Consider the following 27,349-nt stretch of genomic DNA (forward strand, 5'->3'; position numbering starts at 1 on the left):
TGTAAAGGTATAACTGACATACATTTACTGTTGACTGCCTGTTGAGCATATAATTTTTAATAATGTTCTAGGTGGCCTTGTTATCCCATAGAGATATAAATTCTAGAACTAAACATCTTCATTAATCCTATCAAAAGGATCAGTGACATCTAAAAAACTGAACCCGGCACATTTCCGGTGCCGATAGATTTTTTTATATTCTCTGTAAGGAAAGTTACGCTAGGTTATAAGAACGCCTCGATCAGACACGAAAGTGGCGATAACTGATCATATTGAGATTTTAATTGCGAATGCACTTCTTAAGCGAGCCTGAATCGTCCGCCGCCGTAGTCCGCATAGCAACAGCTGCGGGTGCGCGCGCTCCTGGTCTTCCTCCTCGTCTTCCCTAGCAACGGGGGGAGATGGGCGCGCGCTACTCTCCTCCTCCTCTCTCCGCTCAGTGACTGCGGGTGCTGGGCGCCTCCTCATGGCACATACCCACGTGAGGGATTGACCAGGAATCGGGCGTGAGAAGGGCTAATGCACCCGCTTAAAGGAGTACTGACACGAAATTTCAAAGCTGAGATAACTATGTAAAACGCTTCCTTTTTATCAGGAGATACCTCTCAGCAAGTTTTAAAGACAAGGCTGCGAAGCGGAGGGCCCGCGACGCCGAACGAAAGCGGGCGAAGCGAGCTGCCGATCAGGAACTGCGAGCGCGGGAAGCTGCGGCCCAACGTCAACGGCGAGCTGCGGAGTCCGAAATGCGAGCGCGGGAAGCCGCGGCCCGACGCCAACGTCGAGTGGGGAAAGCGGCCGAAGAAGCGGCTCAGAGACGGCAGCGTCGACTCGACGACGCCGAGGAAGGTCGCCGGAAAGACGCGGCTCGCAAACGCCAACGTCGAGCAGACCCCGAGGCCAAGCGGCGAGAGGCCTAAGTGCGAATGCAACCGTGCATTCGCACTTACACACTCTCCCCCTCGGGGAAGTGCGAGGGAATTTTTTTCAAATAACTATTAAAGCGTTTAGCAAAGAGATTCTGAATTAATTTACTAATAGGGGAAAATACAAATGGGGCGGTAATTAGAAATTAACGGCCGGTGACACTTTTTAAGGATGGGTATGACCTTTGCTTTTTTAAAAGAGGAAGGAAAAACACGGGTTTCGAAGACAAGGTTGAATATGTTTCTGAGCGTGTCGCGATTTAGATGAGCAACAAATTTTAAATGACGTAAAAAACATCGTATCCAGGCCAGCACTTGTATGTTGGCGAGAATAAAGCGTGGCAACACTTCGTTGGCTGTAACTGGTGAAAGAAAGAATGACTGGCTAGCAGGGTGGATGGCGCGACCCCCATTTATATTTTTACGGGTGTGTGCGCAACAAGAGTCAAATTATTCACAAAACGCATTAGCAAAGCAAATGGGTAGACTCAGATTTATGCCAATAAGATACTTTTGGCAACATTAGCGCTGGTTGTGGATGTGTTAAGGAAGTTGTTTAATGTATCCCACTATCATTTAGGATTGTTTTTTATGTTTAGCGAGTTTGGATTCATAGCAGCGCTCTTTTCAGTGTTTTATTCGAACGTTGAAAGGGGAAGAGTACATTTTATAACGGTACTGAAGTTTACAGTTGCAGGGTTGTCTTTTTGTTTTTTCTGTAAAAGTTAGCTTTTATTCTGAGGCTTTTTAAAAGTCCGCTAGTCATCCATGGGCTATGCGGGTGCTTATATTTCCTGCTACATTTGATAGCGTTCATACTTAGACACGCAGCCCTTAAATATAACGAATGAAACTGCTCCAAAGCTTCCTTAGCATCACTCAGGGAAACAACTGTCGACCAGTTAGTTTCCTTGATGGCTTTTATTAACTTGTCAGGATCCAATACGGATGTGTAGTACACGGTGTTTCTATACGGTGGTTCAGTGTCAAGGTCCGACACCGATGTCGTCTGTGTTGATCCTCGCTTTCTGTGCCTTTCTGACAAAGCCGTTTATCTTTTCCCGCGAGAACAACCGTGCCATAATGCCCTGTCTATTCTTGGTTTTCGCAATAATGGGGACTCCGTTGTCGACAGTGATTTCACAAGGCTCGACACGGCACTCGAAAGCGTTGTATACACTCTTCGAAATGGCGGCGCGGTTTTGGCATTCGGTTACAGGGATTTGTTTAATCTCAATGTTGTTAAGTCTCGGGTATTGCTCAAGCTCAGCCGCCCTTTTTTCTAGAGCTGCGTTCCGCGTCACAAGCTGTCTGCCTTACGCTATTAGTATTTCCTGCTTTGTCTTCATCACTTCATATATTCTGCTTCAAAGATCCACACTTTCGGCAAGTTCAAATTTACTCTGCAGGGCCCACCATTTCCAACTTACCTCAAAGGTAAGCTCCTCAACCGTACCCTCGAATTGCTGATCGAGTAGGGACCAAAGAGCGGCAATTTTCTTCGCGGTTTGCGCTGTTGTAGGCATGGTTGGGTCTACTGAGCCCATAGAAGACATAAGGACACAGGGCTTCAAGCAGCCGCGGCAAAGAGCAGAGAGCACTTAGCGAATGGTGCTTGTGGCCGGAACGGCTCCTTGCGGTGCCTTGAGCGTTCTTTTTGAACACCTTCGGTGATGGCGATGAGCCGACGGCGCAGACGCAGCAGGCTGCATACGGTGCAGGCACAGCAGAGCCTCGTGGTGGTAACCTCTTGACGCGCACACACTGAAATACGGCGAAGGCGCGCATGGAATTCACAACTGTGCCGAGTGATGACTTAGCAACTCGGGGGGGGGGGAAGGGGGGGGGTGGAGATAGCAATGAACTACCTGAGGGTGTATGAGACACACTTAGCGAATGCTACTTGTTGCCGCAAATGTGGCTGCCAAGGAGATGGCTGGAATGGTCATCAATATTTTTACCAACTATTTACCAGCTACCAACTAGCTTAATTGTCCTTTCTACGGTGGTCACAAACTTTCCGCGTGGGTCAGAGAATTTGTAGAAGCTGTACCGTTTTACAAGGGCGTGTGTGCTATAAATGTACATGGATACATTCAATTCTGGCAGGTCCCCATATATCCAGAAAATGGCCGCTGTCATTCTATTCAGAGCCCCGTCGTTATAGATGTCACCTTCGTCGCCTGCCTTGCCACCAAAGAGAGTGCGATGTTCGCGTACTTTCCTTTTATCTCGGTGGACCAGGTGTCGGCGTATAATTCCGATGAAGGGCGTTCCCACGTAGGGAATGCTGTCAGTAAATCTGTGCTCTCAGAGTTACAACTTAGGTGGTCCCATTTCTGGAGTATTTTTTTCTTATGGTGAATGGTCCATATGATATTGGAAGCGTAGTTTGTTCTTTTTTGTGACGTTAGTGAGAGGCGGAAGGGGAACTACTTCGTGGAGAGTTCCCACCCGGGTAAGGGTGGGGAGGCCACTAATCGCACGAAGATGCCGATTCATTTGGTGTAGAGCCTTTATATGCGACTGTTATAAGTCATAAGGGAGACACCGTACGAGAAGCGCCCATGCGCCACAGCACGGGCGACCATAACGCAGCGTGTTTGGTGCGCCCCGCCATATTTATCTGATATCCGGGTAACTAGGTGTAGGGGGGACCACCAGGTCTTCCTAAGGGAGGCTATCGACAGTTTTGGGCTATTACAGCTGCTGACGGGGACGCCCATTGCGGGGTTCGAGTAGCATATCCTCCACTTGAAGGGAGTGCATTTGTTCCTTATTTGTGATGCGTTTACCATCAATGCTGAGCAGTCCTTCCTTGAGTGGGTTAGCTATAGCCGGAACTGGGACAGCGTATGTTCTAAGCTCGGGACTGCTGCTTCCAACTCTGTTTGCATACTTTCTTTCGAGTCATAATCCCGGGCATCGGTTCCTACCATATATCGTATACATAAAGCGCGAATCAGGTGGCAGTGTCCTGCTCAAGAGTTCGCTCACGCGGTTCATTGCTATATTAAAGAGGACAGGAACCACAATGGACCGCTGTGGGACTCCTCTATCGAGATAGAACGTTGCAGGATGGTGTACCTGATGGTTAAGAAGCATCGGCTGGTGCTGTATCTGGAGATTATTAGCACGATCGAATAGAAACGAGACAGCCCTCAACCTAATTCGACGGGTGCATTTGCGGGTGTATTTCCTGCACCAACTCCCAGAGAGCAGTACGTCGCTTGAACGCTAGACATGGACAGATTTTTACTTCTGTTACGGCGTCAGTCTTAACGTGCTGTATGATTCTAGACTTTGCACCTGTTTTCGGGAATTTGTAGCTCTCGGAAGGAGTGAAGTGCTGGAGGGCTTTTTTTGCACGACCTGTGGTTAGGAAATGTTCTGGACCTAGGTTTTTCACATAAGAGCAGTCCGCTAAACCCGTTACTTGACCTCTTCCACATACTATGCACCGGGGAGTACGTGGGTCTTTTCCGACGGTGTCGTTGATGTCACGTCGGGAACAGCGAGGAGCAGTTTGTCTCTTGAGGCCCACATCCTGGCGGTGGCCCGTCTGCCAGCATCTTGCGCAGGAGCTACAATGAAATCAATATTTATTATCACACTTCTCGCTTCAACCAATCCCAGGACTATCCCTCACGAACTTACACGGAACAGCGACTATGGAAGCTCACACAGGCGGAATCCCTTCCAAGTAGGCCTATCCTCATCATGTACTCTCTCAGTATTTCCCTCTACCTTTTTTCCCACAATGCTGAGACAAGATTACGGTACAATATCATATATGGCATGTCAATATGATCCCCTGCCCCATGTCAATTCCTCGGAGCTCTGGCTGGCAGCGTTTGATCTGAACCGGGTAGACAGAAGGCCATCATAGCCGAGCAGAGGTCTTTAATGCTTTACTGGTTAGGATAGTCGGGTGAAGTTTCATTAACGGACAAAAACGTCCGCTAGGATCGCTTGTGTCAATGAGCAGGCTGCGCCGGCCTTCCACTACTCTCGCTGGCCGGCTTTTTCTCCATCGTCCCTGCGCCTACGTTCTTTTGCCCTTCATTTCTACCAGTAAAAATGCGAACAAACTCTGCATATTTTTGTGTCAGTCATTGTCGCTTAGCTTAGTTGTGAGATATAACAAAATCACGCATATAACAGAGGCAGTTGCCGTGTTCGCTAGTTGCGACAGGCGCGGCTATGTTTTCGGTCTGAGGGATGGTCACTTGGTGTTTTCGGGTTTTGAGTAGCCTATGCTTTGCCGCCTCCGTGATACCAAAAAAACTAGCGCAGGAATCAAAGCAGTATACAGCCCGGTGTGGCCTACGTAACCCATTAGTTTAGCCGTGCATCTGCAGGATTTTATAGCAAGGCTATAATATAATAAAAATAAAAATCGGAAGTTGAAAGCGAGCATGGACAGCAGGAATAAAAGCGTTAAAGAAATGGAAGCAGGACAATTGGCACGTGGACGGAGGGGGAGCGCTAGATATTACAGCCTTGGGTGACGGCTAGGCTTAGCACATAAGTAGGCTGTCTAACAGATAACAGCTCACAAGAGCAGCTCCAGCCAACCACCCACACCAAGGGCAAGATAGAAAATTCAGGGAAGCTTGCGCTCACGCGCATTCCGAAGCACATAGTTTGGTTTCAGTGTCATTGATTATTTGCATAGTTGCAGACCTAGTAATCGTCGTCTATGCATCCAAGAGGTCTTCGTATTCTTCGTGGCGAGTGGTGGGTGCGAAGTTATCCTCAGTATTTTAGACTTCCACCAGCTCCACTGGCCAAGATTGCACTGAGTACTCAAGGATTGAACCATAGCGAAGGAGCAGGGTTTCTATACGCGTGAACACTGAAGGACACATCAGCACACATTCACACAGGTTTGAAATTGTTTATTCATGTATTTGGTCGTTGCTTTGCACTGTGCTAGTAGCAGTCCTCATGACATGCCTCGATTTCGTTGTGTTCCTCATGTCGAGCATTACATGCGTGGTAGCGCGTGAGACGACGGTGCTGGAGTTCATCTTCTTGCTTAAGCCACTCCGCTAGCTGGGTGCTCAAAGATCGTCGCTACGCACGCACTCACAAGCGCGCGGCATTTTATTGGTATTTTTTTCCTGCAACGGTGGATTTACGGTTGGTAAAACACCTTCGCTGGTACAAAGCAAGCAGGTAGAGTCAGCAACGTCCGGCTTTTCAGATCTCCAAATAACTGAATTGATAATCAAGATGTGTCCATCGCAGATTATGGGTGCCCAACACAGGTGAGTGGAAGCTTTGTCTACTGGCTGGTCGTAGCAGCCAGCTCCCAAGCACTTTCAAAAGAGACTAAACAATCTCACCACAACTGTGCTGCGCACGTGTTCAATTATAGAAGTTTGTGGCAACAGTGGAATGCATGTGGATAAATATTTGGGTTTACTCGTTGCAACCGCGACCGTGTCTCCGGGTTTGGCAGTTATGCCGGCAGGTTTTGAAATATCCGAGGGATGGCGCCTAAATGTAGCTTGGGCTTCGAGAGTGGGGGAGACACAGATTAGCCGCTTTTTATGAACCCATGTGCTCAAATACCTCAGGGGATTCGAAATCATTCTCGCACGCGCGCACGTGCTTCGACTCAACAATGAAAAATTCTGCTTCCTATCGTAGAATGGCTCGCCTCCACCTGTCGCGCTGTTTGTGGTCACTAAAAAAAAGAACAGCGAAGATTTTTGCTATGCACTTCGACAGCCAGAGCGGCAACGAGGATACAGAACATCTGAGACATAGGGCTTTACATTGTTTGCACATCGCGATGAGTAAAATGAAAGTATGTCGCACAAAAAACCCCACAGGAAGAACGTGATCGAACCCACTGCCAACGCGACCATAGCCGTCCAAGCCACCTGCACCTACTTGCACCGGACTCCAGCTCCGCCACGCGGGAGCTTTGTTCAACATAAGAAGCTGTCAAATAGTGCCACGCAAAAGTTTGTTGAGCATAAAAGCATTAAAGGACTCTGGTCCGGTATACGAAACTCACTGCACAGCTCCGGTTGCCGGTCACCCCTCTTCCCCCTCTTCCGCTTAGAGGTCTTCTGTACTAAAGTTTCTCTCTCTTTCTCTCAAGGATGTATTCTCACCAGGGAAGAGGCGAGTAGATGGCCAGCTGAGGCTTCTCGACTAATTTTCTCGACTGGATAAATGAGGAAGATCTGCGTTGTGAATAGGCAAAACGATTTTGGAAGGCACTATTACCGTATTCCTCGTCCCACCATGCTCGTGCAGCGCACGGTGGCCACGGCCGTTTTGAATCCATTTTTGATCAGGGCGCCCCCCTTACCAGGTTGAGGCTATGTTCCAGAACAATGTACAACGCCTGCAAGTGTTGGGATACGCTGATGTCCTCATCCTCAGCTTGTACAAGTTACCGAACGAAGCGAGTGTGGGAATATGTCGCGTGGAACATACCATACGCTTCGTAATCCTCGCCTTGGGGAGTAGGAGTAGGCGTGTACTATCACATACGGTACTGACAGCACCATTAGAGCGCATGTTTCTTCGTACGAGTGCGATCCTTTGAGAATTACATCGACCAAACAGTAAAAGAGATTTTTGAAGGTTTTTAAAATAGGCTATTGGCAGCACCAATAGCGCACATGTTACTTTGTGCCCGCGCGATCATTTGAGACTTACATCGACCAAGCATGAGACATTTTTGAAGCTTTTCAATGCTTGAGCGCGCAGGCGCATGTGTTAGCAGGCAGTCCGTGAACTCGCCGCCGAAAGAGATACTTTATTTCTTAATTTTCTGCCATTTGTGTTCTTTCCGCTATTTTTGGTATTGCCAGCACGCAATAAATTCTTTATTTCCAAAGTAGCGGCCCTGTTTGTGAATTCCTCGTCAATGCTTCACTTTCGTCGAGCTCTTTTTCTCCGAGATTTTTAACGACCAGCTTAGCTTTATACCTTACGACTTTGACACTTAAATCTGGCTTGATAAATTTTAAAGCTAAAGCCTAGCAATGGTTATCACAGACGTCTTCTGTAAGGCTATATATGGTTCGCTTCTCTGCGTAAGCTTGTTACTTCGCGTTTTTGTGCGAATGACTTGCCCTGGCCGCGTGACCCCACTTCAAGCGGCAGCTTCTCAAGGGTCTGAGCCCCCTGTTGGCGGCGGACAGTTATTTCTCTCATGTTCTCTCTCTTTCACTCTTTACGCGGCACCCAGCAGCCACTCATTCCACCATTAGCAACGTCCTGAGAAAGCAGCGTGGTAAAGTACTCGGCTTCTAATCTATAGAACTCCGGGTTCAATTCTCACCCAAAACTATGAGTGTTTTTTTATCAATGAGCGCTGGTACCTTTGGGCCACGAACATGAAAAAATAATGGTGGTAGCCTAATACGGCCCCAGCGCAAAAGATTATATCACAGCAAAGTAGTCTATTCCAAAATGAGTGATTTTCTGGCGCCCGCACGGAAACCCACCCCCTGAAGAATTCGCTTACCTTCACAATTCAGATGCGAAGATTGAGGAAACAGCGGAGCTCGTGGTCTTCACTAGTCTTCCCATCATGTCGGTAGATCGGACACTGATGCTGCGAGTGCACGACGTCTCTCCTAACTAGAATACCTGCATGTCAATACTTACGTCATCACTAATGTTATATTGGCGAACGCGTCTCCGTACCGAGATCCGTCGCCTCCGTCATGTTGTAGTATTATGGTGGACCAGCGGACAGCGGAACCGCTGCCTCGGTGTTGACGCGAAAACGCTAAGAAAGACGTAATTGGTTTAGTTGATGGCGAGAGAACAAAAGCGACGATACAGGAACAGCAGCCTTGCTTGCGAGCTTACAGCCTGACTAGGGCAGAGCTGCATTCCTTGCGGGAGCCCGAAGCGATCGGAGATGGGGTCACTGAAAGTGGAGTATTTATGCACAGCAGCGACACGGCTCCGCCGCCTTTCAGCGCTTTTCGTAGGCTCCGAACAGACTAGAAACACACGAGACCACCCAGTGGTGGTACCGTGATAGCGGGCGCCCGTTTAGCCAAAAAGAAGGGAATGGAGATTTACGCGAGCGGAGCTTTTTCATAGAGTTAAGTCTCAACACGAGCCCGCACAACCAGTTTGGAATTTTGCAACTGCTGCGGGCGTGAATCACCGGCTGCGAGTGCCCGCGCGGCAGACACGCTTCGGCTTGTCGTAATTTTTCAAAGTAGGGTTGGCTTTGCTGCAACACAGGAAAACTTCTCCGTACAACACCAAACTTGTCTTACGTCAGCATAGCGTAGCGCCCCGTTAACATGTAAAACAGGTGCAGCCAATCTCCGCAGCGCAACTCCCCACTCGAACATCTGCGCCGCGAACTCTAGTCTCCCACCTCTTGTGGCCTGAATGTCCAACGAGACGAAAGGTCCAACGAGTCGAAAGGTCCAATTCGTCACGTGATCAGCGAGCCTGAATGTCCAACGAGACGAAAGGTCCAATCGAGCCTGAATGTCCAACGAGACAAAAGGTCCACCGAGTCGGAAGGTACAATCGAGCCTGAATGTCCAACGAGACGAAAGGTCTAACGAGTCGAAAGGTCCAATTCGTCACGTGATCAGCGAGCCTGAATGTCCAACGAGACGAAAGGTCCAATCGAGCCTGAATGTCCAACGAGACAAAAGGTCCACCGAGTCGGAAGGTACAATCGAGCCTGAATGTCCAACGAGACGAACGATCCACCGAGTCTGAAGGTCGAATCGAGCCTAAATCGAGCCGCGATTGCATCCGGTTTGCTTCTTCGCTGCCGGAACGACCTTTAATCTGCCATTGTTGCCATATGAGTGTTAGCTTCTTTGTTTTTTCTTTTTTTTTGAAGTAAAAATTATTGGGGATCACTTTGGAGGGGCGTGCGCTGTGACGTGCCCTTCCGAGCAAGTATTGTCAGAATTGCGGCGAACGCTGCTTGCCGTCCTTGGCGTTCCGAGCAAGTGTTGCCACGATTACGACGAATGTTTCTTTGCCAACCTTGGCCAATCTCCCTAATTGGGTATGCTTGGATTGATGAACGTGGGCAGGGGCCACTCGGCGGTCGTCGCGAGGCATGCACACATGGGCGCTAGGCATTGTCGCGGTTTTGTTAACTGCGGACACGAAAAAAAAAAAAAAAGAAACGGGCCGCCGCCTAAACGTTTCGAGATAGAGGGTGGCAAATGCGTACCAGCAATGGCAAAAAAATGCACGACGAGAAAAATCTCGACTTCACTGATATTTCTAGATATGCGAGTTCGAGTTCACAAGGGATTACTGTTCTTGTTGTCTTACTATATTGCGCTAATTTGTGCGGTAACAACTGAGTCGCAACATCACCCAGCCACCCGTCGCAATTAGGCGACCAGCTGATTCTTCTTTACAAGAAAAAACTATGGCTGTGAGGATATACTTAAAATAGAGCTGAGAATTAGTCCCTATCGTAAGCAAAGCGCAAAGCGCGGTCGCCTTCGCTCGCACGGATAGAAATTGCAATGAATTTGTCGCAACTTGCAATGAATCTGTCGCGTTGTGCACAATGGTGCAGGGTGTACACTTCAACACACATTTTCTACTGACAATTCCGTCTCACGGCGTGGTAGCGTATTCTGCTTCTTGGCTACTGTTGCGGGAGTCAGAGTTTCAATCCCTGCTGGTGCTAGGTTCATTTCTTTTTTTATCATTTCGCGAATTCTTTTCACCAGTTCGTCCTTTGGGGAGTATCGGAACTGACCAACCATGTGGCGGACTAACCGTTCGTCCACTAACATTTAGTTCCTGGTGTAATGACTGGGGCAAAGTCAAGTAGTCCCCGAGAAGACGAACTTTTAGTCCTTTTTGCCAAAGCATGCATGCCGTCTTTTTAGGCCGACTCTGCGGAAATATTGTTTTAGGAGGTTGAAATTTCGAGTGCAGTTAACCTTTGAGCCTACTCGCGCCCACCATCCCATAGGATGGATCAGGCTCCCATGCAGTACTACAACTTCAATGCACCATGACTCAGCTCACCAACTTCATTTACCGCATCAAGGCCAAACGGGCCGGAGCGAAAAAACCAGACGTTATCCGACTTAAGCTTTTTTTCATAAGGCATGTTATGTACGGCACCCCTTACCTCTCTCTCTAGCTAGCCGAACGGCGAACATTTTGTGCTTGTGACATGACGCCATGATATCATTCACTACAGGTGAACAGGATATGCCTTTTCGTGTGCTGTGAATTATCTCGTGAATCCACGTCACAAGCACAGACACCCACGTACAGAATAATACTAGAAGTAAAACGAGAACAAAGCAACAAACGTGAGCAAAGAATCGTAAGACTTATATCGGAAAGTGGGGTAACCTGGCACAGCAGACGACAGGTGATCTGAAACCAGATGACTGGTATCGACAACAATGAACCGCAGGAATACAGTGTTATAATTTGTACTAGCCTCTATGTAATTATATGGGGCCATCCTACTCTATCGACAAATGAGGTTTTCTGATCGTGTGCTACCTCATTCGGCTTCTTCCTACCGTGAATCGTCATAGCACGTTTCGTTTTGCATATCTCAGGTGGCACTGCCGAACCAAGAACAGTTTGGCCGTCCATAATGGCCGCCATTTGCCATAGTCGAAAATCGATATTATTTACTTGCAGAATAAACAGGTATCTACTGCCGTTGTTTCCGGTGCCAAACAAAGTAGACCACAAAATGCGACCTCCGTGTGAAGTTTGAGGGCGAACGGAGCAGCGATACGCTCAGGAATTTTCTTAAAGTGTCCCATTTATCAATGTAACACCGTGTATGTCCTGGTGCTGAGTCTATGCTGCTGAGGGCATCGGACAGAAGACTAGCCAAATTTCTAGTGTTGCGGACGGATGAGGAAAGGAAATCGATGAAAAGAAGACGGTTTTTGAAAAGTTTCAAGGTCTGAAAAGTCAATACTATGTTCATTCAAGGCTTGAAGTTTGTATCTGGGCTTGCTCTTGTGACAGCGTGAAACACAATAACATCGCTTATATAAGTGGACGCGAATTTAAACGAAGTAACAGAAGGGCGGATATTCAAGTTGGATGTTATATCTCAATAACTAATTAATATGTGAAACCCTGGATGAGAAGACTGTCATAAATCTGTCATCCAGTCATCCAGTGTAATTAATGACACGTCGAACTAACACCTTGATGAGACCGAACTGAGAATATACAACCCTCATCCAACGATTATCCAACCTTATGATGAACGTTCGTTCATTCATTGGCATCGACCGCTTCTTACAGACTGCGAACAGTTGACGCACACTCGCGTACGTACGCAGTGAGTGTCAGGCGACAGTCGTAGCACCCTCCTTTTTTGGATGGAAGAGCACGTGACTGTTTGCTTGTTTGCTTAGCGCTGACGTGCCTTCCATGAGCATGAAGGTCGGGAACATTATTTTTTCGCTGATATTAGTGCACAACAAAAAAAAAGACTGACAAAAACGCTTACAGTTTGCACTAATGATAAAACAGGTCCGAATGAAAAAAACTGAAGTCCTATTTAGGCACTCTCAACAACGTACTGGCGACCAAGCTTGCTTTCGTCAGTCGCGTTGCAAGGAGACCCAAATTTTACGACGGAAATCAGAGGTGCCAGGTGTACATTTCACTTCATATTATGGTGTAAAAGTTATTGCATCTAAAAATGCAGAAGGTCCCACAATTATATTGCGGTAGAGGGCATTCAAGGCACTTTTAGAGTGCTCCGGACATTAATAGTAAGAGCCAGAATGTCCAACGAGACGAAATGTCCAACGAACCTGAATGTCCAACGAGACAAACAGTCCAATCGCGCCTGAATGTCCAACGAGACAAAAGATCCAACGAGACGGAAGGTCCAATCGAGCCTGAATGTCCAACAAGACGAAAGATCCAACGAGACAGAATATCCACTGTTGGACCTTTAGTCTCGTTGGATCTTTCGTCTCGTTGGACCTTTAGACGCTGAATCGTCTCCCACCTGCTAGTCGGCTTGCTACCTCCTCGCCACCTACCCCCCTCATTTTATTGCCTAGCGTTTTCCTTCTCTCCATTTTGCTTTGCCGACTTTTGAGGAACGCTCGGCCAAATCAGAGAGCCAAATCAGAGAGAAAGAGCCAAATCAGAGAGAAAGAGGCAGCAACAAAACCAAACACATATCGCCCAAACCAACGTATAGTGCCGCTAGTGCCGGTGCGTAGGTTATCCCTAAAAAGTGTCAGTGAAAAAACCAAACTACACAAGCAAAACGCATACCGCCAGAGCGAGCGCTTATCAGCGATCGAGCCGCTGCCTCAGTGCGGTGGACACATGACGCGGTGCCCAAGACAAGATGTGCCCTCCACTAAGTCATTCTTTTCTCTTCTTTTATCGTAATGGCGACACACGTTATGCAAAATCTGCTGCTATTTGGAGGCCGCTGCGAGCACTTCCGCAATGTTCAATGGTCCAACCTGAAAGCGGAGCATCTGACTGCGGATAGGCTTCGGCGATCTGACGTTTTCTGTTCAAAAGGACGCCCACATACTGTTGTTTGCTATGTGCACACAAAGTGGGAATAAAGATGCTCAAGGGAGAAGGATACGAACTCTAGAAAATAAAGTATTATGTCGTTTGTGGTGTCAATGCAGGTGCCTCAACAAAAGTGCGCGTTGCTAATTTATGGTGTATGCGTGTCGCGTGCGCTGCGAATGGTATTTGTGTTGGCTCCGTTCATGTAACAATGGCAATAACAACCCGTGTAATACCTGAGGTGTTACCCAAGAACTGCCGGCATGTCTTAAATCAGTCATTTACTTCACGTTAATGTAGGGGAGAATTCGGGCTGCTACTGCAGTGATCGGTGCGAACGCGATCGAGGCTCTGGAACAATTTACCCCGAATACAAAAACAAACAGCTAACGCATGCGTGTCGAATACTGATAGGTTAGCGTTAGTTTTTGCTTGCTTGGTGTTTAAAATTATTTCTTCCTTCGGAAGGCGAAAGTGTCAACTGGCGTTCGAACGGAGAGGCTGCAACACCTGTGTTTCCACGCTTTCCGAGTTGAAAGCAAACGTATGCGCTGCATTCTATGGCCTAATATACTTTCTGTACTCTTATCAAGAAATATTCTACGTCCCAGAATGAAGAAGATATCCTGCGACAAGTTTTGCACTCTCTGCTCGCACCAAATGCAATGCATAATATGGTCGAGCGGTCGCGTAAACAAACTCCATGCCAAACCCTACCCATCGCTTCATGTGGGATTGTTCTTGCAATGAATGGCGATTATCTCGTAGAGTCAGACAAGAAGAGCACAGAAAGCACGCCGAGCGCAAAAAAATAACGCTGTTAAAAGAAGCTTGCTCCACTTTTTGGGTCATTGTGAAGGTTACGTTCACAGTGTACAGGTCTGCATTCTTTTTCCGGCTCCGGTAACGGGCACAACGCGCAGCAACAGTAGGACCAGAGCCACTAAAACCAAGGAACAAACCCGTAAATTAAATACAGAGACAGAAGCATTACCTGTTTAAAAACTACATAAGCGCTTAAAATTAAGAGCAGGGAGCAGAGCGCGAATTCAGAGCTTCTAATTTTGCTACATTGTAACATGGCATTTAATGCAAATCCTTGGGAATAAACAGGTTGGCAGGTGGTTGAATCACTTGTCACGATTATAAAACTGAACTTTCAGTAACAGCTTTGCATGACAACTAATGTCCCTGGCACAAACAGTTCGCCTGCGCATGAGACGTACGGAAATATATTTTTCTGGGACAGAGCCAACACACAGTCCTTCGCGATATTTCGATGAAAACCAGTTTGAATTCTATACCAATGGCGCTCGATCGTTTGTACTCTGCGCCTAGGTATTTCATTCAGTATCAGGGCAAGAATTCCTTCGTTTTTTTCTTGCAAAGCGATTTGCAATTGGCAATTCCCTCTGCACTTGGGTGCGGCACTGTAGTGCTATTTTTCTTGTTAGACAACAGAGGATTTCGTTTCTCTTTTTTTGCGAACTACCAAATATAGCGGTTAAAAGAACAAGCGCAAAGTTGAATCGTGAAAGAGCGAGGACGTGTCGATTTTTTTTCTCTCTTTTATGCGGGAGATGCAACACACTGTTGCCAATCCGCGATACCTCCTGCGCGACTTGAACACACAAGAGCCATAATCCAAATATTTTTTTGCATTAAACTAGAAACGCACATAAAGTGAAAAGAAACGCGCGTGTTGCGGTTGCCCACGCGACTGATCTTTGAAAACTTCGATTGGCAAGCGGCGGCGTCGATGGCTGGGTAAGTTTTAGGGCAGGAGTTGATGTAATGCATTCTAGGCACCGTATAAGAACTTTTGCTCCAACTAAAAGCACGTACAAAAAACAACGAAGCAAGCGTACTTACCCTCTGCACCGCTTCGTCTTCATGATCGGCAGGCAAATATACAATTCGTTGGCAAACTTGTCACTGCGCTCCTGGTGCCGTTGTGATTGCATTTTGGACGCAGAATATGCCTCCGCGAAGCCATTTGGGTACTGGGGCTACACGGACAAGTCCACACACCACACATAAGTCATCACGTGCGATCAAACACTACGAGACGGGCAGCAAGTTCAGAACATTAGGAAAGGTGGTACAACCCAGCTCACATCCTCTGAAAAATAACGCGCGAAAATTGCTGTATTGCCCTACATACCTGGCTTCACTCTGAAGAGTATGCGAAACAGCCATTTGGTCAACGCAATTTGCCATTTCGTAGTTACGGTAAGTAAAACGTGTGGTAGTTACCATGGAAACCAAACGGTAAATATAACGCTAGCTACGTACCTCAACCTCATGGAAACGATGAACTGAAAACAAAGGGCACCCGAATGGACCTCATGCCTACTTCGCGTACTACTCAGGGTTCCTCTACGGGAAAATGGTGTAATTTTTTTTCAAAAGCATCAGCCGTATGTGAGAGATAAGGGAGTTTACAACACAAACGAATGGCTCGTTTCTGCAAAATAGTGAGCTTGTGCAAGTTTTTATTCGTGGTAGTCCTCCAAATAAAAATGGTTAATCAAAGACAAAAATAATGAGCTTTACAACACAAACGAATACTCGTTTTTGCAAAATAGTGAGCTTGTGCAAGTTTTTATTCGTGGTAGTCCTCCAAACAAAAATAGTTAATCAAAGACAAAAAAATTGAATTATACAGAAGCACGTTGATTGAAATTGGAAGATTCAAACAGTGGCGGCGTATAATTCCGGTTGTTTTAAACAATTTGCCCATACTATATGTAATATATTATCGACATAGTAGAATGCCAAAATCTGCTCTACATAGCGGGTTGCTGTCGCTTTCAGCTGGAAGGTTGGTGGGAGCTCTGTCAAGCGATTTTGCTTTTACTCTAAGCTCCCCAATCACTTGTAATATGGCTATTACGGATATTATATATGGTTCTCCCAGATCATTTTTTCGTTAAAGTACGTCCCAGCTGCTTTACAATATCCTAATACTTATATTTCTGTTTCGCTCCAATTAACAAGAAGTGACTCGAGGCTTTTGTTACCTGAGTGAAATCGAATATCCTTAGTTTTAGTGACAGTTTTCTGAAACAATCATCGGCGGCCCAATGATGAATTTTGGTTAGCGTTTCATTTGCGCTCGTTGCGAGAGCGGTACTAGAGCTACATTGAAGGAAGACACTGCTATCATCCGCATATATTACACAGGTTGTCCCAGCGATTGTGCACCAAGATTTAGAGAAGAGCAATGGCGTTACTCCATGAAAACATGGTGCACAATGTTTCTAGCACACTGGTGTATCGGCCAGTATTTTTCACAATGAGATTTAATTATATCATTTTAATTATATGTCTAACTCAAGAAGTACTCTCCCGATCAATAAAATGTCAATGAGACACTTGTAGTTACCCACGAGAGGCACATAACTGCGGTATGTTCAGCGACGTACCATTCAAGTACTCATTTATGCTGACTGATAAAAAAACCACGAATTTGAAAAAAATGGCACGTAAAGGTGATCCCTCTCGTACCATGAAGCAATGCCCTTGATCAGGCTTCCTCTGAGTTGGCCAGGTTGAAATAAAAAAAAATAAAAGAAACAAGAAATTGCGACCGAGTTTGTGCTTTATCTGCCACTAGCGCCTTGCGAAACTTGGTGTTGCTGCTCCTTCAAGGCATGCCGTTATCAAGGTGATGCGTTGTCTCTTCGGTCCTGTGACAGACAAAGCAGTTGCTCTCAAGTCGCTCATTTGAGGGCGCCGGTTTTTTGAAGCGGGTGCGAGCTCCGCCACGCGGTATTTTTCATATAGCGCGGCGTTTCCTTACCAGTCAGAATAAATTACTACGCAATTAGTTCATCGCTGAAGACACCGCGGTTTGATGTCTCTCGTAGATACCTACGAATTCCTCACTGGCACGTTAATAATTGGGACCGCACTTCTCGAGTTTGATATAAAAAGTATCTAAATAATCTCATTACCAAAAAACTACTCACTTACTGTTACCAGGCTGTACTGGAAGCATTACGCATTGAATTTTCTTCGAGTAGCACCATTGTTATTTTTTTTAAATCTTGATAAATGATAGCTAGGGCACCTCCTATATTTTGGAGTTTTGTCAATGTACACTACGCCATTATGTAAAGTATAAAGGAAAAGGTCCTATTGTGCCTTGTTTGGGAACAGCTAATTTAAGTGCCTCTACATTCAAAGATTCATTTTCAATGGCTACAAATTGCGCCAATGTTTCAAATAGGAAAAAATAAAAGCATGAGTGACGCCTATAATACTGTAATATTTGAGCTTTTATTGTAAACTTTTGTGATTGATAACATCAAATGCCTTTGAGAAATCGAGAAACAATCCCGATCCATTTGGTCGACGAAAAATTATGTAATAAAAATACTTCTTGAGCAAGAAGTGTCAATTCAGTAGATTTATGTAAGCGTAAATCATACTAAACACGAATTAGAATTTATTGGCTGTCGATAAATGGTGACAGACGTTTAAGTATAAATTTTTCTAACCCTTTAGAGAAAGCAGGCAAAACTGATATGGGGCGATAGTTAGCCTGGTCCGTTTTATTAGATAAAGGCAGCGTACACCAGGAAAGACATCTTACGCGGTTCCCATGGTACACTAGCAATTCCATTGTTCTCATATGCGTTTCTTCGTTTGTAGAGCCAGCGACCAGGAATGAACTCCTTCGACGCGCTTTTTTTTTTCGGGCGTAAACATGTCTGAAGCTGCGTGGTACGTGATTGGAGTCGAAGATCTCATGGATAGTTATGGATTCAGACCGTGTAGCAGCCGCACTACGTTAAATAATTTCCGCGAGTTTATCTCTTCCAGTGAGGGCTCCAATGTACACAGAGGCTGAATTCGGATTCCTCGAATTCATCATCAGTATAACGACGGCGGCGCTCGTTCGTGCATGAAGTTAATGTGAACGCAAGAACTGTGAAAGAACGGGGTAGACTCTGAACACTGGCAGGGCTTTACGCCTCACCGAGCATTTGGTGTTCCCTTGTCTTCTTTTGTGTGTGGTAAATATTACGCTTTTAATCATGTGCCAAGCGTCGGGCACCTTGTGGTGCAGGTTGCAGGAATTTTGGTGAATACATCTGACGACGTCGTCTGTCGCCGCTAGTAGCTCGTTTCGCAGTGCTTCAGTGCTGTGAATGCTGCGTTGGTGACATCTACAGCGTGGCTGTCGCAGTGTTTACTCCGTAGATTTTTTGAAGGCGTAGCATTCTTTGCGGAATACCCGCCTCCCGCCAGTACCATGTAACGCCTTGCATTTCCACAAAAATGCAGATATCACGAAAGTTCCACCTGTAATCGCTATAATAGCGTAAATGAAGATAACTTGTCGCTCGAAAATTTCAAAAAGTTATGAATAAGAAAACAAAAACTAAAATTACGGCAAATGGCGAAATATGAAACCCCTTACATTTTCACAATAATGCAGATTTCGTAAAAGTTCCTCCTGAAATCGTTAAAGTAGCGTAGATGGCTATAATTGATCGAACAAAATTTTTAAAATTCCGAACATAAAAAAATATAAAGTAATTACGGAAAATGGCGAACCGTGGAAGGTTTTGCATTTCCACAATAATGCATATTTCGCGAAAGTTCCATTTTTATTCATTATTATAGCGTACATAGAGATAATTGGTCGGACAGGATTTAGAAAAACCAAAAAATTTCGCTGTAAAAAACTCACACTCAAGACAAGCAGCATAACAATGGTATGCATTAGTAGAAAACTGTCTGAATTTCTGAAGAATTTTTTCTATTGTTTGCGTTTTGTTTCAGTTGTCTGTCCGGTCTGTCGTGTGCTACAAACATCGTCACCGTTTTGGTCGATTTGACGTTAAGAAATACCACTGTCACGGCGTTTTTGTACGCCTACAAAGGTGCTTAGTAGAACGAAATTTTTTTACTCTAACTACCCTATTGCTGAAATCATATTCGTCTACGTGGTTGTAACGGTGACACTCATTATCCTTTGATTCGCCAATGCAACTTGCACATCTTTGGTTTCGCGCCCGCAACTGACAAGACTCTGTTCTCCGCGTGTGTACGTGCAGTTAGTCATTTACAAGTCAACTTCAAAGTTCTCGGCAGGACGGTGTATGCTTAGTGGCTGGGATGTGGCAGAGTATGCTGGCCAGATCTTGCCCCGACGCGCTGTTATTGCTCGCGGTATGGGAGAAGGCGGCCGGCCGCCCATGCAAAGTTTTCTTCTGGATATCCCGGCCACAAATACGCCGCCTTCAACTCTAAATAAAGTTTCTTGCTTTTTTCTCTGTCTCTTTTGGTCTGTCTCTCACTGCATTAGGTGGTGTTCACTTCGGTCGAAATGGCTAACACGAATACCTAATGGTGGACAGTACACTACCGGTAATATTATGGCAGGAATCGGGCACACTTCCGGTCGTGATATTAGGCCTACCTTCGCAGGTGCCATCCCCAGTGCCGTGACATGAATTCAATGTATTGATGCAACCATGGCCCAGAAGCTAGTGGTCGTGCGGTGAAAGAGAGAGTGAACCAAGAGAGTGAACTTGGCGGTATTTTGTGCGTTCAGCGCACACAGCTTCACCTGCCAATAATGTGTATGTGAGAAAATTTTCGTTTTTTTTCTCTTAACTTCATTACAAATTGTTCGTAAGTAGCTTTCCTGCGGGTGGAGAGTACCGAGGCGGCAATAAAGCGTTCCTTACATTATGGTATCAACAACATTGTTGCCACGAAGCTTTTTTTGCCTTGTATTCCCTCAAAATCAGATTTTTACGCACAGCTCTTCGTATCAAGTCTTCCCGGTGTACGCAACATCAATTTTTCATGGAATCTGACAGTAGGAAAAACAGACACAACGAACCCTCAAAATGACAGTACTTATCGGTATAACCGCCGCGCGTTAGATAAAACTTTGAGATTATCCTGCTACCGCGAAATTTGCCCACTCTTTTGACGCTGTGGGTTACCTTAATTGCGGACATTATAATTAGGCATTCCTCCTGGCTATAGAAGCCAAAAAACGAGGCGAACAAAAACAGCGCTCGTGTTCTCCATTTACAATTCGGAAGAGTGCGCCTTTCGGCGTAGTTTTTTACTATTAGCTGATAGGAACATGCTGAGGTTGTCGTTATTCCAAATCCAAGCCTAGCCACCCTCAGCAGGCTGCTTACCTATGATACGCCGTTCTTGGCGGTCATTCTTGTCGTCCGATCTGCCAATATCAAGCGCATGTTAACTATCCGATATTACCAGGTTTTGTCGAATATCAGTGATATTTGTTTCTTTCAAAACAGAACCGACAAGGTAGGACATTATTACGCCTTTGTAAAGGTGGCCCACCTTATTTACCGGTTCTCCTCTTAGATAGCCTCCTATTTGTATCTTTTTGTGCACCAATCCTATCCCACTGACTCAAAATTATGTGGGAATCGTTAGCCCAATGGCCCCACATCAGGCTATCGTTGGCACCAATTTTTCAATGTTATTGTGTGCGAGAATATTTTCTAGGCACCACACGTACCTGTTGAGAAGTGTTTTCCTATTTTATTGCTTCGCAAGAATATCTTCGCAAGAAGGAATCAGGCGCCAACCGTTACAAACATACATATGACGCATACACGTGACGCTCTGAAGGTCAGTGAGGATCCCCGCTTGATTCTTGGCAGTAAGTAATCCCTCGGCCACTGACCCATCGCTGCTTATTTTCTATGCGGAGAAAGCGCAGGGCGGTACAAGCACTGTGTCATGCCTACTTGTTTTTTGCAAACGGTGAATTCGTTCCCTCAGTCTAACTTTTTTTCCCTCGTGTCGCTCTGGAATCTCCGTCACGCCACACACCCGCCGCTTTGTATAAAAGGCTGTTCAAACGCCCAAGAAATCAGCAGTTGGACAAACAGCAGCTGAAAGAGACCATGGTAAGCACTTCTACTGACTGTGCTCTAGTTCCCTTAGGTATGATGAACCATTGAATCGGAGCAAGCTCGATAAGTTACTGCCTGCTCGGACGCAATTTGCTGAGTTTGTAAAGCATGAGTGCTAGCCGAGTAAGCAGAGGGAAGTTTTACTAGATAGCACCGTACAAGCACTAGGTGCTACGGTAGTCTTTTGTTGAAGAGCCGTTCTTACATATCCAAGCGGGTATCTTAAACATATGGAAGGAGGCGTTAAAACGCAAAAGGTGCTGAAACAAAACATGCAGGGCGCACGTGCGATATTAGCAGAGCCCAGGAATAATGCTAAAGTGGCTGAAAATGCCCTGCTGTTTCGTTTAAGCCAGATTTCAAGCCCCTTTATTCCGACTAGTACGAAACTTGAAAGAGCTCGTTCTGCAAGTAGAAGGATAGCTCTCAAAAGAAACCTTGAAAAATTAAAGCGAATGCTAGCATTGTGCAAGCACAAGTTCCTGTATCATTAGGCAATATTTGATCCGCTTAGGATGTGCACCGGTATTTATTATCATTATGATATTCTACATTTTCTAGCCTGTCAGGTCACCCTTCCTCCCTCTTTGATTTAAAATGGTTTGTGACTGATACCAGCCACGCCAACCGCCAGACACTGCGCTAGAATGGCGTCTGCTATTTCCTTACAACACATTCGCTCGTGAGTGATATGGGACTATAATTTCAGCTGAAGATGAGTCTTCTTACCTTATTAAATTCTTGTCTTTTTGCCGCGTTGTTTCGGAACCATCGCTTAGACAACACCTCTTGATACGACCAGGTGTAAAGTAATCAATTTAGAGTCGAAAACTCCCAAGAAAAAATACTAATCTTGTCACAGAGGGAGCAGAGCCAAGACATTTTGGCAGGTCAATTGTTTTATCAGATCGAAATGGTTTTGAATTACAGCTTTAGAAATTTATTTGCTAATTCAAGAGAACCGTGCTTGGTTTTACCAGTGGCGGAGTAGTTACCTCCCACTAACTTCATGATACACGTTGCAAGCATACACAATGAAAGTGAGCACCATAATGATGATGACGCTTCACCTGGCAACAATTCAACCTGGATCTCTCGCGTTATGAGCCGCCGCATATCCGATTGCACCATCACAGCATTCGGGTTGCTCAGTATTTTCTTTAGGTTCGTTGCGCGGGCGTTGGCTTTCCACTTAGGCACTTTGGATGTTGGAAAGCGGCCATTATCTAACTAGAGTGACGCGTGGGTAGTGGAGGACGGCGAAGCTTTCTTGTGAAGGATACGCTTGCTGTCATCTGAGCTGAAGCTCTCACTCGCACGCACTCTGCTCTTTGATCGCAGACGCCTCAGCTCTGACTCCCCAGGACGGTTGCTTTTTCATCGTTGACATTTGACTTTGATTACAGAAGCTTCGACGGTGGCGCTTCGCCTTTGATTTTCGCACACAGCAAATTGTCGCGTTTCAACCATCGTTGTCTGTAAGCGTAGGGGCTTCTGTTTATTTTTTATACCTCTCAAATACGCAGTTCAGAAATATGTAGTGCACGCCGATAGCTACTATAGGCATTGTTTGTGGGGCACTGCAGCGCCTAGCACTATAGCATTGTGTACGGCTATTTCCACAGTAAGGTAAACTGCTAAGTGGACTGTCTATTCATGTGAGATAAACCCATTCCCTTTTCACACAATATTTAGGAAAAATCACACTCATAGACTTCAGCAAGATGAAGTTTAGATTATATGATAAAAATACACCGCGTAACTGTCTTCTTTTGTTGTTCTCCTTTGTTTTTTCTTTGTTGTTTTGGTTAGACTCGAGTAGCATACCTTAAAGAACAAACTCAGCACGAAAGGGCTAACATTAATCTAATCCTAAGAATGTATTATTCTTGGCACAAGCTCAAAATTTGCTCGTTACATTGCGTCGCAGATCCGCGCCTGCATTGTCCTTGCCCTGGCCACCAGCGCCCTCTCTGGCTACACGGGATACCACGGCTACGGCCTCGGCTACGGCCTTGGCTACAGCGGCCTCGGCTACGCCGGCTATGGCGGCCTCGGCTACGCCGGCTATGGCCTGTCCCACTACGGCCTCGCCCACGGTGTCGGTTACTCTGGTCTTGGCCTCGGCTACGGCTATGCCCCAGCCGTCGGTTATCCAGTCGCCACTCCAGCTGTCTCCAAGACCGTTTCCACCTACACCGCTGCTCCAGCCGTGACTGCGGTCCACCACGCTCCAGCTGTGGCCACTGTCACTCACGCTGCACCAGTCGCCACCTACGCCACCGGCTACCCCACTTACCCCGCCGTGACCAGTGTTGTCCGCCCCGCCCCAGTCGTGGCTGCTGCCCCAGCTGTCACCACCACTACCGCCGTCCACCACGCCCCAGCCGTGGCCACCGTTGCCCACGCCGCCCCAGTCGTCGGTTCCTATGGCTTCACCCACGCTGCCCCAGTTGTCGGCGCCTACGGTGTCGGCCACGCTGCCCCAGTCTACGGCTACGGTGTTGGCCACGTCGGCTATGGTGTCGGCCACTACGGTTTCGGCCATGGCCTCGGCGCGTACGGTCTGAACTACGGCTATGGCCTTGGTTCTCCCTTCCACTACAACGCCCTCCTCCGCAAGAAGAAGTGTAAGTAATTGAAGTTGTGGTTTTTCGAGTGTTTTTGTGAGCATTTACGAAAACGAAAACATGTTATGGGCAACTTTGTCACCTTCAATTCTACGTTGTTGCTATCCAGTACAGCCGTTCTCAGATAACTGCATGCCACCTGATGGCGATAAATTACGTCATGATTGCTTCCTTGCCCCACTTGCCCCACTGTGTGTGACTGACTCTAAAGAGAATCTATTTCACCAAAGAAAATGCGAAATCATGTGATTGCATACAACCAATGTTTGTTCCAAAACCCATTTTAGTGTGTACCTCAGCAGTCCAACCATTCTATGCACAGATTAGCGATGAGTAGTAATTACGTTTCCTTGTTTCTTTTTTTCAGAAATTTCTTTTTCTCCATCGAGCACGATCATCTGCAAGAACTAGGAGGCGTAGGCCGCTTATCTGGAGCCCCGTTGTCACTGCCTTTACCAACACCCAGAAATGCAGAGAAAATAAAACATTACCATCTGGAATTGCTATTATTTGTTGATGATTTCTTAATTTTATCTGAACGCTGACATTTGAGGATTTTGTCTGATTGGGATTATTCAAGTACACAATTCGAGCCGCAAGCGAACGCCGTCTCCGTTTCGATTATTGATAGTACGAACTAATGAAAGTGGAGAATGACAGCACTACCTTGATATCCGGACGCTGTAAGACATTTCAACCCTTCGATGTTTATAAAACCACGTGATCACGGCATGCTTTTTGTTTTTAATGCCGGAAATCAGCAGTTTTTGCTTGAAAAAGAACGAAGGCAGTGGAAAGCCTTATCGTCGCCTTCTTGAAAATTGAAAAAGATGCGGTTGGCATTACTTCCGGCCATACCTTATACGCGAATGGCGCCATTATACCTCGTCTCCATCTGCCTTGTCCTCATGGCACAAACAGGTTTTGCGCCTTCGGACTGCGATTTGATGCCCTCATATGTCGGCACACCACTCCCACTACTGCTTCCTCAACGACATAGTCCGCAAAGAATGCGTATTCTAAAACGTCCGCCTTGTGGTATTAAGTTGGCTTTGCCCTATTTTTTTCTTTTTCATTCTACACAGCCTAGTTTCTAGGCACAAAGTGCGTTTTTATGGCCCTGTACTAAGCGCCAAGGCGCTTGCGCAGTGGCGCTGCATTCTCTGCTGTGGGACTCACTTGAGTTCGAATTAGCAGCTTCTTTATAGTACATAGGTTCAGATGGAGGCTTGGATAAACCAAATCGTACAGTACAATCTGTAACTAAATTTTGAATATAGAGGTTCGGATTAACGGGCATTCGCTGTATACCAGTCGAGGCTCTGTAAGTTTCAAATCAATGTCAACTATGACAAAACCATGATCTTTGTTATGAAGTCCTTGTACCAATTTCCGCTTTTCTGTTTGTGAGACCACAAATTTTTCAATGAAGAAACTTGATCTAAACTCAAACCAAATCGTATCAAGCTCATTATCCTTCAGCAGGAAACTACAAGGGGTATGGTTTCGGAGACGTGTTCGCAAACTCCGTACTTCGACCAGACCCTCGACAATTGAACACAAAGAAAGGTTTTAATATGCACGGTAGCAAGATATGCGGGTTTAAAAAGAGGTAATCTAGTAATCGGAAAAATGTAAAAGTACCAGCTCACAATGTTATGCACCGATGACAAATACTCAAACAAGCTCGTGCGACAAGTGACGTTTAGTAAATGTTAGGTAATAAGGGACAGAGTATTAGAACGTGAGAGAGAAATATTTCCATGAACCAAGTTTTGGGTTTCTTTATTTATGCTTTGTTTTTGCCGACCGGCTGCTCCGGTCTATGTTATCGGTGTTATCCGTGGCCCAAGTGAAGCGCATGTCCCATTCTTTATGCAGCACGTATTATCTCCTTTGATAGGGAGAGTGTTTCGAGCTAACCTCTCCAAGCTCGAATATTCTTTTTTGATCTACAGTGGTCTGGATGCAATTCGACTGTTCGAGAAACCCTCGCGCCCAGAGATAAATGCCCGCAGAGCAGACGCCGCGACCTTCGACTGACCGACGCTTGCCTGTGCGCGCGACTTTGTTGACTGCTGCTTCGCGACCAGTGTACTCTTTGAGTTGTTGGTGGAGCACGAGTTAGCTCCAATAAACATGTTTTCCTTGAAGACAGCTGCGTCGTCTTTGGCTTCGTGAAAACATCCTAAATCAGGAATACAACACCGAAAATGTTAGTAAGCACAAAACGTTATCCAATAAGCTGACAGAGTCCCAAAAAAAGTACCCGTGATATCGAAAATACAAAGTAAAGGGTGGCGAGTTGGGCTAGGTGGTGTAGTTGCATCTTGAGGAACAGCGCGAACTAACAGGGACACAAATAAAAAAGAAGGAAACAGGACAGCGCTGTACTGTTCACTTCTTCCTTTTTTGGGTCCCTGTTATTTCGCGCTGTTCTCCAAGATGAAGTAAAAATCCTAGTGAAGTAAGTAGATGAAAACAAATGCCAAAAGAACATGGGGGGGGGGGGGGTTATATGTATGCATGTATAAATCTTTATTGGTCAAAGGGGTTGCAGTCGCCTAAGAAAGGACGGCTTTTCTTTGGAGGGGAGCCGAGCTCCTCTAGGCCCTAAATTCTTCAGGCTACGCTTGATTCTTTTCCAAACTCCTAAGGAGACAGGAATGTCTCATTGAAATTACTGGGATTTGTGGGCCTTGTTAACTATTCATATGATGGCACTAATTTGGTGTGTCGGAACCGGAGTTGAGCGATGCCCCCACAGTCTCACATGAGGTGTCGGATCAGCTTAACTATGGAGTCCTTGCAGTACGGGAAGGGGTACGGTGGGTCGGAGGGAGGGGTGCGGCCATCGCGTCTTTATGAGTTATTACGTGGCGCCACTTGAACGTATGAGCACCAGTTGAGGAGAACATCCTAGGTCAGGGCGGCGGCTATTCGGGTTTTGCAGAGGGCGGTGGTTTAAATAAAAAGACATATACTACAGCTGAAGGAAATACAAGCTCATGTGTTGGTCATTGTATTTCTGGAGCTCACGTAAGGATTTTTTGCAAAAGGCCATTTGCAGGAAACGTGGAAATGTAAACGAATAGGTCTGCCTGCTGTCTTACAAAACCAGTCGTAAAAAAGGAGTGCATTTCTAATCTGTAAAAAGGATGACCAGCACAGCTGGGCGTAGTCCACGGAGTGCACGAAACAAAACACATTTGTTGCAACTACCGATTGAGCGTACTTGCTACTTGACTTCGTGAATGAATTTGGAAGGAGTAGAGTTATTTTTGTAGCGGACAAACATGGGGCTGTCCGTTTTCTGTTACAAAAGCACATGTATGAAAAGAGGACA

The 27,349-nt window shown here is 46.1% G+C and overlaps 1 protein-coding gene across 1 annotated transcript in view; it reads left to right on the forward strand.

The window, feature by feature from the left end:
• LOC144146556 (uncharacterized) overlaps nt 1-24,011 on the forward strand; it is a 48,690-nt gene extending 24,679 nt beyond the window's left edge. Inside the window, exons 5-7 of the mRNA XM_077678500.1 lie at nt 599-917; nt 21,328-21,367; nt 23,304-24,011. Coding sequence (XP_077534626.1) covers nt 599-917; nt 21,328-21,367; nt 23,304-24,011 — 1,067 coding nt within the window. The remainder of the gene's footprint in view (nt 1-598; nt 918-21,327; nt 21,368-23,303) is intronic.
• Nucleotides 24,012-27,349: the final 3,338 nt, after the last annotated feature.

The sequence above is a fragment of the Haemaphysalis longicornis genome, unplaced genomic scaffold, assembly GCF_048455015.1.
Source record: "Haemaphysalis longicornis isolate Haplotype H1 unplaced genomic scaffold, Haemaphysalis longicornis Haplotype H1 scaffold_7, whole genome shotgun sequence".
Taxonomy (NCBI): domain Eukaryota; kingdom Metazoa; phylum Arthropoda; class Arachnida; order Ixodida; family Ixodidae; genus Haemaphysalis; species Haemaphysalis longicornis.